Source organism: Pleurodeles waltl, chromosome 12 (genome assembly GCF_031143425.1).
Source record: "Pleurodeles waltl isolate 20211129_DDA chromosome 12, aPleWal1.hap1.20221129, whole genome shotgun sequence".
Classification (NCBI taxonomy): Eukaryota; Metazoa; Chordata; class Amphibia; order Caudata; family Salamandridae; genus Pleurodeles; species Pleurodeles waltl.
The window spans coordinates 41,881,967-41,898,102 of record NC_090451.1 but is presented as its reverse complement, the minus strand read 5'-3'; the positions used below and the strand labels follow the sequence as shown (position 1 = coordinate 41,898,102).

The 16,136-nt window shown below is 44.0% G+C and overlaps 1 protein-coding gene across 4 annotated transcripts in view; it reads right to left on the bottom strand.

The window, feature by feature from the left end:
* Window positions 1–16,136, bottom strand: part of LOC138267441 (SURP and G-patch domain-containing protein 2-like) — a 122,311-nt gene that overhangs the window by 53,412 nt on the left and 52,763 nt on the right. For all 4 annotated transcript variants that reach the window (XM_069216381.1, XM_069216379.1, XM_069216380.1 and 1 more), the window contains 3 exons: window positions 14,582–16,078; window positions 11,530–11,641; window positions 10,464–10,744 (listed from right to left, as the gene is read on the bottom strand). In XM_069216381.1, coding sequence (XP_069072482.1) covers window positions 10,464–10,744; window positions 11,530–11,641; window positions 14,582–16,078 — 1,890 coding nt within the window. The remainder of the gene's footprint in view (window positions 1–10,463; window positions 10,745–11,529; window positions 11,642–14,581; window positions 16,079–16,136) is intronic.

The window sequence follows — 16,136 nt, the reverse complement described above, 5'->3', positions numbered from 1 at the left end:
AGGCCAGTCGGCTCTTGGAAGGATTGGCGGTCAATCCGGCCGCCGCCAGTGCTTTAATGATCAGTTCTAAATGGGATAAATGGTCTTCCCAGGTTTCGCTATGAATAACGATGTCATCTAGATAGGCGGCTGCGTATCTGGTATGTGGTCGCAATATAGTATCGATCAGTCTCTGAAAAGTGGCGGGGGCCCCATGTAGTCCAAAGGGAAGTACGTTAAAGTGATATAAACCGGAAGAGGTGGAGAACGCCGTTTTTTCTTTATCTGCTTTAGCTAAAGGAATCTGCCAGTACCCCTTGGTTAGGTCCAGGGTAGACATGTATTTAGCTTTACCCAGCCGTTCTAGAAGTTCGTCTACCCTGGGAAGAGGATACGTGTCAAATTGGGACACGGCATTGACTTGTCTAAAGTCGATACAGAACCGTATAGATCCGTCCGGTTTTGGCACTAATACAACCGGGGAGCACCAGGGACTTTGGGACGGCTCTATAATACCCATGTCTAACATCCTTTTTACCTCCTCTTCAACTATGACCTTCCTTGCTTCGGGAATGCGATAGGGGCGTAACCGGATTATTTTTCCCGGTTGGGTTATAATCTGGTGGTGGATTAGATCTGTTTTACCTGGCATCGGGGAAAACATGTGGGGCTGCTTATTGAGGAGTTGGTTTAGTTGTTGGTTCTGTTGCACTGTTAACTCTGCATTTCGGAGGGGTACCTCGCCCCTTGGGGGGGGGTCCGTGGGGCACCACCCTATTTCTAGCTCTTTTACTGTATTAATTAAACAGTTCATATTTTGATCCACCTGTGATTCCTCCCATCTTTTTAGTAAGTTAACATGAAAGATCTGAAATCGGTTGGGATTAGTTGATAGTTGTAGCTTATAGGTAACGGGAGTTACTGCTGCTATTACTTTATAGGGTCCTTGCCATTTTGCCAAGAGTTTATTGTCTGAACTGGGTAAAAGCACTAATACTCGGTCTCCCTCTACAAAAGATCGCACTTGCGTGTTCCTATCATAGTATCGTTTCTGTTTCTCCTGGGCTTTTTCCATATGCCCTCTCACATCTTCCCATATTGTTTGTAGTCGAGACTTTAACTCGCTAGTGTACTCTAGGAGAGGCTTTTCCCCGTTTTCGTCTTCCTCCCATAGTTCAGCTGCCATGTCCAATAGGGTTCTAGGCTGTCGCCCAAACAGCAGTTCGAATGGACTATGCCCTGTAGAGGCTTGTTCATGGGTTCTGACCGCATATAAAACTAGAGGAAGTTTCTTGTCCCAATCTTTACCTGACTCGGAAATCGTCTTTCTCAGGAGGGTCTTCAGGGTGCGATTGTACCTCTCTACTAATCCGTCTGTCTGGGGATGATAAACCGCTGTCCTGAGCTGTCGTATCCCTAATATTTGACAGATCTGAGCCATTAGGTTGGACATAAACTGGGTCCCTTGGTCCGTCAATATTTCTCGGGGAAACCCTATTCGTGAGAAGAAACTTATCATGGCATTGGCGACACTTTTGGTGCTAATACTGTTCAGGGGGATAGCTTCCGGATATCTAGAGGCGTAGTCGACCAATACTAGGATATATCGGTATCCCTTGGAAGACGGTAGAAGTGGTCCGACTAAATCCATTCCTATTCTAGAGAAAGGTACGTCAATAATGGGCAGAGGATGTAGGGGAGCTTTTTTCTGGGGTCCGGGATCGATCAACTGACATCTAGGGCATTGTTGACAGAACTTTCTGATATGAGAAAAAAACCCAGGCCAATAGAACTTCCTTAATAGGTACTCCTCGGTTTTCTCTCTCCCATAATGACCACCCCCCGGCTGACTATGGGCTAGGAGCAACACCTGCTGCCTATAGGGTTCGGGAACCAATAATTGTTTCTTTTCCCCTCTCTCGTTACTGGTGACCCGATATAGCAGATTTCTATTTATTATAAAGGAGGGACCCTTATTCTCTATGGTTCGAGGTTTGGCGCTTTTCCAGGCATGGATCAGACTGGGATCGTCTCTTTGACTACAGCGGAAGGGTGGAAGACCAACGAGGGCGAGTACCTGTGCATTAAGACTATCGTGGTTCATATCTCCTCTTTCATAGGACTTCCTGGCTTCTCGTTTCTCTCTTTTAGTGGGTTTATAGCGGATCACCGGGGTTGGTATGTTTAGTTCAGAAAAAGGGGCACTTCCCAACCAGGCATCCAGGTCATTCTTACTCTGTGTGCTGTCTAAGAGGATCGGAAAGTCTTTAAAGTCTGTTCCTAAGATGGCTTCTTCCACCAAACCTTCAACTACCCCCAGCCGTATGGGGGTCTCTTTTCCTTCCCAAAAAAGGGTAGTCCATATTAGGGGGTATTCCCTTGTTTCCCCATGAATACAGCATATGGATACCGTGAAATCCGGATCAAGGTTATGCTCAGTAATTAGGTCCGCTCTAATTACGGACTGGCTACATCCGGAGTCGATGAGCGCCAACGTATCCCTTCCATTAATGGACACTATTTTTTTGTATTGAGTTTCTTTCCCCCCGGTGTAGAATACCCGGCCTCTCGTAATCCCTATTTCCATGGGTTCGGGTTTCCCGGCCTTCAAAGGACAAAAGCGGGCAATGTGTCCCCACTCCCCACAACTAAAACATTGGGGCTGCTGCCCATATGGTTTTTCCATCCCTCGTAATCTTCCCGGTTCCTCTATTAGCCTTTTCCCTGTGGCTGCGGATTGTCCTGGGTTTTGCCTAACGGGTTGAGGTAACAACCGCGGGAGTGGTGTTTTGAATTCGAGGGAGCGGTGGAAAGCGCAGGCCAGCTCAATAGTAGTATTCGTGTCGGGGTTTGGGTGTTGCTTGATCCAATTACGAGTATTGGTGGGTAGGGCATCTAAATATTGTTCTAGGAGGACGGCCTCGATAACGTCTTCCCTATTCGTCCCTATGGGTCCAAGCCATTTGAGCCCTAGGTCTTTGACCCGGAAATATAAGGCTCGAGGGTTCTCAGCGGGGCCCCACTTGGCCTTCCGGAAGCGAACCCGATAATGTTCTGTATCAAAACCGACCCTTTCTAGGATACTCTTCTTGATGTCCGGATAGGGCGTTGTTCCTCCTGGGTTAACCGCTTGATATGCTGCTTGAAGTGTCCCGGTTAACAAGGGAGCGATATATTGACCCCATCTGTCCTGCGGCCAGGTGGCTGAAAGGGCAACGCGTTCAAAGTTAGTAAAGAAGGCGTCGGGATCTTCGCCTTCCTGATATCTCTGCAAAACGGAACTCGGTACATTTGGATGTACCCTAGTTGCGGCAATGGTATCAGTCAAAGTTTTTATGGCGTTGTCATGTACCAACTGATTGTTGGCCATGATAGTGGCCTGACTTTTAAGTGCATTTTGCAGAGCCTCCCTTTCCACCTTGGCAGCCTTCTGTTGTTCCTCCCATACAATTTGCAGATGGCGTTGGCCCTCAGCCAGTTGCTGCATCATGTCGGCCATTGTGGGTGCACCCTCCATCTTCTAGAATTCTCCTGTCGCTTGTTCCAATATCCCACTTCTGACACCACTGTAAATGGGTTCGTTATCTGACATATGCAAGATATTGGAAGAATACGACAGGCACTGCTAATTGAGGGAATATTATTGTTTTATTTATATCTTGGCCAGTCCTCTCTTGTTCCTCTTCACAAGATCAGCCCTAGTTTCTATTTCCTCAAAGCCCCTTTTCTTTTCTCTTTCCAGGCTCTGGTGGTGTCTTGGCTCCGTCTTGAGGCGGTCTGGTTTCCCGTCCTCCGGTCGCCCGTATTCCCCAAAAGAAAGGAAAAAAATAAAAAATAATCAGGTAAGTGAAAATTGAAGTAGGGCTAAGGTAAGGGTCAGATAGGGGTTAGTAGGGGTGGTGAAACAGGTAGGGCGGCGGTGCTGGTTGTGGTGGGTTTCTCTATTTATTTATTGTGCCTTCTCTCCCCTGTGTCCCGGTCAACCCCTTCTCTTCTTTCTAGGGTTTCTCCGGAGGTGTCCCAGTCCGTGGGTTAAGTAAACGGGTTTCCCCTCTCTCTGCAGGTCTATGCCCTTCCTTTGAAGAAACCTCCCCGTCCTCCCTTTTCGCCCCCCACCTCCCTCTTTTCCCTGTGAGCCAACCTGACAGAGTCTGCCAGGCAGGGTATAGTCGTACCTGGGAGGGCCACGTCCCTCCAGGGGCGCGGCCGGCAAGTAGGTGGTCCCCCGATTTCTCTTCGGTCGGGTTGGGGGTCGCCCACTGGTTCCTCCTGTCCTCGAGGCGTCCCGCCTTCCGGGTCTCTCCCTCCGTCTCGATCACGTTGCTGGCGGTGTCTTCCTCTCCCTTTAGCTCCTGGGTGAAGGTGGTTTCTCTTTTCGTGCTCTGCTCTCCTGCCCCGGTGTTCTCTCGCTCTTCCTCCGGCTCCTGGATGGTGGTGGTTTCCTCTCCTCGGCTCTTCCGCGTTCTCGGCTCCTCCTTTTCCTCCGACCTCTCTTGTCGTCCGTCTTCTCTTTTCCTCTTTATGACGCCCTCCGCGTCATACGTCATTCTAGGGGAATCCTCCTCCGTGCCCCGGGGGTATCGATTTTCTTCCCCGACGGGAGCTTCGGACCCGGGATCAGCACCTCGCCTGTTACAGTATATAATAGTGTGTTTACTTACCTCCAGTTGGGAGAATTGCATATTTAATATTCTAGTATTTGTGTTACTATAATAAAGTACCTTTATTTTTGTAACACAGTGGTTCTTTCATGTGTGTAAGTGCTGTGTGACTATAGTGGTATTGCATAAGCTTGGCAAGCCTCCTAGTTAAGTCTTGGCTGCTCATTCATCACTACCTCTAGTGAGCCCTAGCTTTCTAGACACTGCCTACACCTCACTAATAGGGGATACCTGGTATAAGGTGATCACACCACAGGGGTTCAGCACACACCAGGCCAGCTTCCTACAAGGGCTATGCCCAATTCCCACAGGAAATTGTCATCTAGAGGGTGTAGTCATCTTAAAGGTAGATGGCCCACTGGCTACTACCTGATACTCCCTGTAATGCCCTTAAATACAGTACTTAGATGGCACCCCCAATGTCAGGACCTCCGATTTGACTGACTCCAAAAGAAGGACAAAGAGGAATCGAAGAAGCAAGAACTGGGGACCTGTGAATAACTTGGTTCCAATGCTACCGGTCTGTCTACTGCTCCCAACAATTGCTACGACTTATCCTACCACTGTGTGACCTGCAAAAGCCTGGGAGGACTGCCAGCACTTTGCCAAACAGTCAGCATCTCCCATGGAGTAGCAGAGTTACTTCCCTGCATCTTGCAGGCACCAAGACCTGAGTGCCTCTGACCGCCATGACCAGCCGGACCAAAGACCTCTGCACCGAGCCCCACAGCCTCAGTCCAGAAGAAGCAACAGTGTCTCTAGAACACAGAGACCCTCAAGAACTGAGCCCCTCTTTGGGTTTAACCGTAATATCACCCCTCCCACCCGCCAGTCCCTGCCTGGAACCTCTGTCGGCAGGAAAAGTAAGACACAAGAGCCTCTTCACCGCCGTGACCCAATGTCTAAATTCTCCAATGCACCCGAGTCCTACAGCCCGGAGAAGAAGTGGACAAATGGTGCCCATGGGGTCTTGAGACCCTCCAGAATTGGCACCCCCAGTCCTAACCTGCTTTCATATGCTAAACAAAGGGGGTAGCATAAACACTGAAAGTAGGTCACGCATGCACCACGTGTGTTTTCCTAGAGGTGCCTCACGTATTTTAAGTGTTTTGTAGTGTTTCTTATATGTAGTACGTCTTGTATTCGTTTTTATGTATGAACTACTGCTGCCATTTGGTTGGGTGTCGGTGACAAGGGTATCCACCCCTGAGAGATGCATTTACGTCTTCTATCTTCTCTTTTCTTCCACAGATTTGCCCAGAACATTGACACTGATGGGTAGTATTTAATTTAATTTATATATATCACCTTACCACAGTAAATAGTAAGAGTACTTCCACTAGTGGTAAGCGCACGAGGAGTGATACCAGGGAGATCACTTTGGTCCTAAAGAGAAGTTTAGCGGTAAACTCCGAAACATGTAGACCAGTAAGGAGGACAGGTACATAATATACCCACCCTCCTGACACCCCTTTTTAATCATACCACCGCTGTGAGACATATTAAACTAGTAATATCATCCAGAGGGGGGAATTTTTAACTTACCAAGACCCCACCACTCCTATCCTTTTCTAGCATTCACATCGCTGATTCCAACAGTGCTCCCACGTATTCCATCGGTCTCAGTGGGAGTTTTCCCCTTCTGGGTTGGGTCTCTATATATGTTTACTGCCTGCTTTCACAGGCAACTACAAAACTGAGTCTTCAGCAGCGTGAACCTTGCCAGACAAAGCACCATTTCACAAAAGCCACCCCCAGCCAGAGTTCAAGAGGATCGAATGTGTCCCTGCAGGCCCAAGACCGTCAAGACCTGAGCCCTCCCCCTGTGGGTTTGCCCGGTCTGGTCCCTCATTCCCTATTTGCAGCATCTTTCTAACGGGACCGTTCCCCATAGGATAAGATTAGGGCACTTGAGGCTAAAAAGCACCTCTGCACGCAGATGCTCCAGTGCCTCGCAACGTGACCTGTTGGTGCTGGCTCAGACCTTGCTCCATACTTACTTTAACTCCAGAAGAACAGTCCTGTAAGTCATTGCAAAGTACCAGTATGCAGTATGTTTCTTCTCCAGAGGGTAACATTAGGGCACGAGACGCTGTAAAGCACCCCTGCACACGGATGCCCCAGTGCCTCCCAAAGTGACCTATTGGTGCTGCCTTAGGCCCAGCCCATACTTACATTAACACCAGAAAAAGTGATGTAATTTGTTGCCAAATTCCTGTATGCAGTAGATGCTTTTTTTCCCACAGGATAACATTACTGCATTAAAGTCAATGTAAGTGTATTTGCTGTATGCTTCAAAACTGCTAACTTAAAAAGAACTTACCCGATTCTGATGATCTTGGTACTAAATTCATATCTGTGTTATTTTTATAAATTGGTAGTGGATATCTTTATTGATCATGCGTCTCGCTTACTGGCACTGTGTGTGTAATAAATGCTTAACATTATCCTCTGGTAAGCCTAACTGCCCACACACACTACCACAAAAGAGAGCTTTTAGGTTTATTATTGCAACACCTCAGCCAATAAGGGTCGCCCTGCGCAAGTCCATAATAATGGTTTCTTTTCAGGATGTCGAACAGCTGGCAACCTGCACATTCTTTGTAATCTAACTTGAACCGTGCTCTGCTGTACACTGGCTACTGGACACCCGGTAGCTTCATTATGCAGATTTGAGACATTGTGAAGAATTTGCCTTTTGTAACCAGACCACTGTGACAAAGGTGGGGTCCTTGTTCTAGGAATGTTCCAGTTTTGGGCTGTGCTGTTCTGACTTACTGTTTGTGTGTGTGCTTTTGCTGGGAGCCCGACTGTAGGATCTTCAACCTACTGAGTTTCTGAGCCTTGCACTCAGAGCTGCAGAAACATTAAGGAGGACGCCTTTTTAACTGAATATTTTCTTTTTCAGTGTCTGGCACCACTGTCCCAACGACTGTACAAAAGTAAATAAACTACTAATACCTGAAGAACACCTTGTAGACCTAAGTAGTTCTCCATAGGCTAAAGTTAGCCATTGGGTTCAGAGTTCTAGAATGTTTAGGGCCTAGCTCGTAAATACAATAAATAGTTTGTAATAAGATCTTACTCAAGAAGGTGCTTAAAGTAGCAACTGCGCAGGAGGCAGGGTCACAATTTCTTACTGGCAAAGGCAAACTAGTTTCACAATTCGAATTTAGCTGTTAATATATGTTAAAAATGGGGATCCTGGTTGGCTCGGGTATATACCTCAGCCAGGTATGAACCACCATTCTAGTCAGGGTAGGAGAGCTACATATTCAAGATAACCCCTGCTCACCCCCTTGGTAGCTTGGCACGGATAGTCAGGCTTATCCCAGAGGCAATGTGTAAAGCGTTTGCACAACACACACAGCACGTTACCCAGTTAGTACACCACAACGGAGACTCCACAACCAGTTAAATAAAATAAACTGTATTGCAAAAAACATAATATTACCAAAAATTATATGTATCAGTAATACCCTGCTACACAAGTAGTCATCAGAATATCACATGGGTTACAAGTACTGTGCGAAGGCAGCCAGTAATCAGGTAAACCCATAAGTTACTTGTATTCTGAAAAATAAGCAGTTGTCAGATCATCATTATTCTGAATGCACAAATGCGGAGAAGCATTTCCATGTTGCCAGTGTCAGGTAAAACAGTATCACCAAGGTAAATGCACATAGAATGAAAACCTTCCCGAATGACACCAGTCATATCAGGCCTTATCATACATGCCAATAAAAGGGAACAAGCACAGGTACTATAAAACATCTGCATAAGACATTTGTCATGAAACATTACTGTCTCTAATACAGGTCATACCCAAAGCACACCCTCCCAATGCCTACAATGTAATCACTGAAATATATGTGCGGCTCCAACCAGGAGACAGCGTTACTCATCAAGGCATGAGACACAGTAAAAACACCAGGGGTAGAAATACACATAGACCACTACAGAACACCCCTCACCCCGTGGGTCCTTCACCAATTCAGTAATCTCGGGATGATCCAGATCGCTACTATAGGATGTACGGCAATGCTTTGGCACAAACAAATATGGCAGGGTTGGGGCCTCCGATGAGGACTCCGCCCCTTCCCACCAAAAGTTCCAGCAATCCAATGCTCCGACAAAACAGGATTGTCCCCCAACACCCCAAAGGGAAGAAGGGGCGCACACGGCTCCCACTGTGACAGAAAAAACGTCTCTGGGTCCCTGCGTAGTCCTAGAGCCAATAAAAAGGTCACAAAAAAAGGAGGATAAAGGCAAAACGGTTGGTGATGACCCTGCAAAAAGGGCAAGGCCCAACAATATAACACTACAAAAAGGTTATTTCTTAGAGGCCTCACCATCTGTTTCTGAATGAGGTGTGCCATTTGCATTGACACTAGATGTCTCAATCTGCAATGAAGCTTAGCAGAGTTACAGAAGGAAAGTAACACTTGATTGGAAATATCTCCAACACTGACCACATAGTGTCCAACTTCCACAAGGACGCTACCATTGTGGATGTTTGGAGCATTGCTTCTCTCCTCCATTTGTAATCTCATATTTTGGTCTCTGGCAGGTCTTCTGTGTGACGCTTTGGTTTCCCGGCAATCAGTGGTTAGTTGGCAGTGACTTCTTACCACTAATGGCCCAGACTCTGCAGTACTGATCCATGTCAACTGGATAACCAAGTCACTCATTTGAGTACTTTACTCAGATCTATCCAGTCAAAGTAAATAGCACAAAATAAACTAAACATCCAATCATAACTGGGAGCTATAACTTTGAAGAAAAAAAAAACAAATACAGTGATGTAACTTTAAAGAAATACAAGGCAATGTTTGCAGGTAAGTTAAAGAGAGGAGTTAAAATATAAACTAAGAGAGAAACCCAGAAGGAATTGGCCTGGACCAAATAAGACCTGGAGGAGGATGTTGGAAAGGAGAACCCTGATGTAAGTCTCTACAAAGTACCCTTTAAAAATGAATCCCTTGTGGAAGCTACCGGCTGGATTTAATACAGGTTTGTCCTAAATACCTACTGAAGAATCGAAAGGAACCTAATCTGAAAGAAACCCAGGTACAAAGACAACTGAGGCACCACAGTGAAGTCTGGTTTGAGACCTCTGATACATCATGGGATAAATGAAATTGTACTAAAACATTTACAGGGTCAAGAACCAATGCAAATGACATGTGCAAGGCACAGTTCAAATAGAGAAAATGCAAGACAGAACCTGCTTCAAAAGCCAGCAGGCTTACACATGCTATAGGACATGGCTGATCATGAGCTTCTATTTTGAACTGTTTTTATCTGCACAGAAACAATCTCTGCGTGACTGATCGCTGGTGTAACGATGCTACAGGTCTGACAAGTGTTCTACTACTTTGCCTCTAATTTCTCAATCGCCTGGACCTTCTTTACCATCTCTCCTGTCCATGCCTATCCTCAGCTCTTTCAGGTTTTCATAGCAGACGTGGTTGGGGGAAAGAAAAAGTAAGAAAAAATGTTGGATTAGGGAGGCTGTAGGGTTGCATCTGAATCTATGACGGATATCAACGTTGAAGAACTATAGCATCACAAAACAAGCTTTCACCCTTATTTTTTTTTTTTTTTTTTTAACCTAACGTAAGTATAGTTGTTCCGAAGTGGCATAATGTAAGTGATAAATAGAAGCCTAAAATAAGCAACGAAAAATGGCATTACAAAGCAAAAGGGACACTGTAAGCCAAATCTAGAGCCAGTAAGGAAAACATGGGACACGCAAGAGATGTTTCATAACAGCAAGGGATGAAGCAGGCATTCGTTTTCTTTGGGTATAGAAATACTTGCCTTTCAGGGTCTCGTCTTGAACAGTCTTTTTGGTGGGTACTGGGAGATCATTCTGTCCCGATCTTCTTTTTCGTGGGGGAGGGAGAAGTGGGGCAGTGAAACAGTCTGTTGATAGGTTGGCAGATGACCCACCTCCGGTGTTAAAGGGTTGCGGGGATGCAGGCAGTGATTGTTTGGTATCTTGTTGCGTGTCAGACAGAGAGGAATTAAACAATTTTCTAAATTCAGCTAACTTTGTCTGATAGAGTTTGTAAGCTGGACTCTGGTCTGCATTTAGGAACCTGTGAAACAAGCACATAGAAAACAGGCATGTATATTTTTTGTTTATATGGTGCAACTCACAAGGGTCTTTATTTGCTTTGTTCAGTAAAGCAGGTTGTTGGAAGTTACTGAACTAGAACACACTCAAATGATAAGTACTGAAATTATACAACAAAGATACAACATCAGCATTTTATATGAACCTCTCGCAAGAGGTGGTTTTTTTGTGAACTGCCCCCACCACCTCACTGCAGTCTTGATTGCTGGATGTACTTTCAGCTAAGAAATTAATCCCAGTGTTGTTGTTATTAAAAAAATAAATAAAAATAATGACTCTTTCAGAGTGAAGTAGTTCTATACTCTTCACTGTTAGGAAAGACTAGAAGTATTCATTTGTATTCTGCATTACAGCTTTCCTTCCTCTAGCCCCACTTCTGACCCTCTGACTTATCTTGATAGTGTTCTGAAATGTTTCTTCGTGCAATGAAACCAATAAACCATCTACAAATAGTTTTATGGATATTTCACCACATTGCAAACATCAGCCCTCTCGCAACACCAGTATCTGTACGCATCACCAGAAAGAACAGTACTCCAAATTCACATACTTTAAAATTATACACAGGGCTACAACACAAACAGCTCTTACACAAACTAATTAGATTAGCAAATATTTGAGATTTGTGGTCCAAACTATTACAGCGAAGCAGTAAAGAGATGACAAAACTCTTTTTTTTTACAGAGCACAATCCCTTCAATACTTCAATAACTGTGACCATAAAGGCACACAACGCTGTCAACTTACCAAAAATTTGGATTGCTTGCCAATTTGTCAATGTTGAATGCTTCCATTCCGAGGCCCATTTCTGCAACAAATCGAGCAAGTTTCTCAATGGAAACCTGGGTTTTTGCATCTACTGTAGGTCATTAAAGGAGAAAAAAACAACATGTCAATTTATTTTAACTTTTAGGAATTGTGGTCAATTGTTTTGTCATTTGTGAAAAGCACCACTCAAGAAGTGCATCTTCTTTCCCAAAGCATTGTTTAGAATAAGACACACTGAAACTATCTTATCTTTTTGTTTGAATCAATTAGGAAATATTTACTTGATAGGGTACATTAAAATACTGATGAGGAGCCCATGGTCCTCAGTTACACGCATAGTTTACAAATTTACAAAGACTACTGAACTTTGAGACAACAGGACAAGACACCCCTTCCACATAACACTGATGCAGCATTTAGCCTTACTGTGAAGGCCATTGTGCACTTTTTCCAACATGTCTAATGCGTACTGCTGGATCAGTATGTCCAATATAAATTCCTGAAGGGCCAGATCCATGCCAGATGCTCAGGAGAAGTTCTATGTAAATTAACTTCATTCAGAATTAATTTATGCACATTTATGTAGACAACCCGAAACTATGTCACTGGCAGGGTCCTTCTAACCATATCCTGAACAATCTGAGGTTAATGCACAGGCTTACACTGCCTATTAACCTCATTTCTATGTTTTCTGCTTGATGTTCATACTACTAAATGCAGAGTCTGCAACACTAATGTCTTTTAGCCTTAATGATAGTTAACAAAATAATGTTTCCTATTTGTTTGGCCTACTTTTGGTGTTACTTGTGTACAGCATCAGAGCTTTTGAACCATGCTGCATTAGTTTAGTCCGGTTTACATTTTGTGTTGTCTTGTTGCCCTCTATGCCTTGTACAAGAAATGGTACAAGTTTCCCAGCATGGTGTCACTCTTATAACCATATTCATATTTGTCTCCTGATAGTCTTCCCAAGCGGTAATTTGATCAGACCCACCTGCAGCAGATATCCCCTGTTATCGGACAGCCTATGTCCACCATTACTACTTTGGCGTTGTCCACTGTTTTCATTAGAGAGAGCTGTCGATTTCTATACTGTTAGTGCTAAAATGCGGCTTCTACCAAACAGCTCTAACTCACCAGTCAGCCATATAGCAATGTAGATCTATCCTGCCTCTCTCTTACCTGTCAATAGAAACATACACTGACAGAAGCAATCTGTTTCCTTAAGAAAAGGTTTTCATTTTTGACAACCAATCTTGAGAGAATATTTACAGGTTCCTAACAAGTACCTTAGGTTTTGGATATTCATAAAAGTTTCAGTGAAATCCTCTGCAAACTTAAGTAATCCTTCCAATTACTCTGCATGGTGCTTTGAGTTTTCTCTACCTAGGTTTCAAACTTCCACCTGTTCTGCTATACAGTTGCATCTTTTTATACTTTAAATATTTTCACTATTTTGTTTGGCATGCATTGAAGATATGCATGTACCAATACAATAATGTTTTCTGAGCACTGCACCTCATGATATAGGGGTTTCGCGTAAAGCTCCTTCAGCGCCTCATAATGCTTGTTTTTGTAAGGGGGTGTCACTGGACCACAGAGCAGTTTGAGGCTCCGGTTTGGCATTTATCTCTAGTCTTCTCATAACGAGCAAGAATGACAGCTGGACTAACACCAAAGGTAAGAGGTTAAACCACCCTAGGGGCTGTTCATGACCAGAGGATAAAGAAGAATGATCCCCCCCCCTTCCCTCTGCATGTTCTGCATCGAAACACAGACCTCATTCCATTGGGAGGGGTCTCTTTTGGCAATTTTGTTGTGGCCCTCCCTAAACACCCTTCCCATTTCAGAAGAGGGACAGCAGTGACTGAACAATAGAAAGAGATGAAGACTGCTTGGAGAAAAAAGGTAGAATAAGGCTCCTACTTGAGCCTATTGGAGGAAAAGAAATTCATTAAAAAGCCATTGGATTTCAAGTTAGGGTACAAAAAAGAATGAAAGATTCGAGGTCAAACACAACTATAAAAAACATCAATATTAAGGGATTTCTAGCTTAGTGAGCAGAAAAAGAAAAAAAACAACCTCACTGACCCAGCTGCGCACAAGGGTGTAGGTGCTGCTTCTGAAAATATTAGAAGAGGGGTTACTTACTCTTACTGTATCCTAGGCACGGAGATGCATTTCCTGCTTTTTATTTAGGGTGACTGTGGTGTTCTTTATAGTTTCAGACTAACATACATTAAAGACGTTTAAATGGCTATTGAATAAAAAAAATAAAGACAAAAAAGCTGCCTCCTCTGGGCATTCCAAACTGTAATTGTAAATATATTTAAAAAGTGTGTTCCGCAATCATGGACACACGTGGGACTATTCTACGGTTTATGAATTCAGAGATAATCCAATAATGGGAACAGTAAAATTAGTAGGACAGATGAAAAATAGTAAGGAAAAAAAATTGTGATGAAATCTTGCAAGGGAGATGTGAAGAACACAGAAGAATAGCAAAGAAGAAAGGAAGGTCTGCCTTTAGAAAGTATGACATGAAGAGATTGAAATAAGATCCACATTTGCAGCTGCTTGCAGTGTCAGGTGTGCCAGCTGCAATGTGTCCAACAATTTACAACCCACATTTTCCAAATGTAAACGCCATCATGTTAGACAGCCATGTTATTTGAACAACTAAGATAACCACCTGCTAGACAGAAGATTTGTTGTAACAGACTTTTCAAAACGATGTCTTTCTTTTCAGCAGAGGACATAAATGTTGTAGTTAAAAGGACAGCAACAACATTAGTGAAAAGGAAAATATGTATTGGTTTTGTGAAAGAGAAAATAGTGAGGGTTCCTTGACGTTTTGGTGTTTCTGGTTCTTCTGCTATGCATGCTGGAAACTGATATACTTTCTGCCAGAATAATTAAAGTGGCAGGATGATGATGCAGTATATTAGCTTATGTATGACCACAAAATGCCCTACTTTAAATATACACAATTTAAAAATATTTAAACATAGAGAAAGCAAACTTTGCTTACCTTGGGGATCAACGTCTTTGGAGTTGGCTTGGAGGGTATTCTCGTCCTTTCTGGGCAGAAGACTCTTTTTCATGAACAAATCAAGCTTGGCCATGTAATCTTTTCCAAACAAACACCCGCTGTCCAAATTTGGGAACTGTGAAGGTTGGGGAGGCTTGCCATGTACACCAAGAGCTTCCAGAACCCTCTCCTGCCTCAAAGATGAAATCAGACAAAAAATCTGACCCAAGAGAACCAAGGAAAGACGACATGGTAAAACTGTAGTCCGAAGGTCAGGCTTGGGCGATGTGGCATTGCTGCCTACTTCATACGCATTACAAATCAAAAATAATGGGATTGTGGCTTTCATAATAAGGTACTGGATCTTTTCCAAGTCCTTATCAAGAGGGTAAATCTTTTTCAAGAACTCTCTGGCCTCCGAGTTGTTGCCCTTGTGAAACATTGCCAATAGCTCACTATCCAAGCTGGGTCTCTGAAAGGCGGGGTGGCACAAGTCCTCTCCGACTTTTGAGAAGAAATGTTTATGATGCTCTGAGGTAGGTCTGCATTTAAATGCAGTGATAAGATTTCTGAAGGTTTCAGTGTACAGATTACTACGCACCAAGTCACTTTTGACATCATGCTCTTTGGCTAGTTCAACCCATTTAATCAGCTGCTCCCCACATATGACAAGGAAATTTGGATCATTAATCTTATCTTTCAGAGTCTGGAAATTGTTGTCTCCCTTTTCTGGTCTAATCTTATCCTCTATTTTATTCCCTAAAGCTGCCTCTCCCTTGCTCACACTCCCTACACCTTTCTTGTTGTCAGAAATTACATTCTTCTTTTTCTCAGATGAATGGCTAGCATGATCTTCTTTGTGACTCCCTCGACTGCTCCTGGTCTCAGAGCGGCTGCTAGGGGCTTCCTTCTTAATCTCAGTGGGGCTGCGAGATTGTCGATGTTTGGAATGCCCAGAAGAATGATTATCTTTTTTGTAATCCCTACCCCTTAACCCTGAGCGGCTATCAGAAGTTTGCCCCTTACACTCAACAGGGGTTCTAGATTGTCGATGGCTGGCATGCTTTAGAGATGAAGCATTTTTTCTCTGATTCATGCTCGAAGATACGGAGCGGTTGTTTGAGTCTTGCTTTTTACTCTTGGAGGGGCTGCCAGATCGTCCATGGTCAGTATGCTTTAGTGAAGAAGTCTCTTTTCGAGAATTCAAGTGTGAGGGTTCCTTGTTATTGTAAATTTGTTCTGGACTCTTATTGGGACTGACATATTCATCACACTTGAGATGCTCTGGTGAGATACTGTCTTTTGTGAAACCAGAGCTCTGTGACTGTGATTGATTTGTGGATGATTGGTTATTACAGTCGGTGGGGCTGTCAGATTTGTGAGAGTCATCCTGTGTTGACAAGGAGGAGTAATCGATTTGAAGATCTGGCTCACAGGCGTACAGCTCTTCATCTGGAGAATCCGTTCTGTTTTGTTCGGCCTCTGATAACGGTAGATCTGATGGCAAAATAGAAAGTATAATAGAAGGCTTGAGAATTGAAAAGGTTCATGCCAA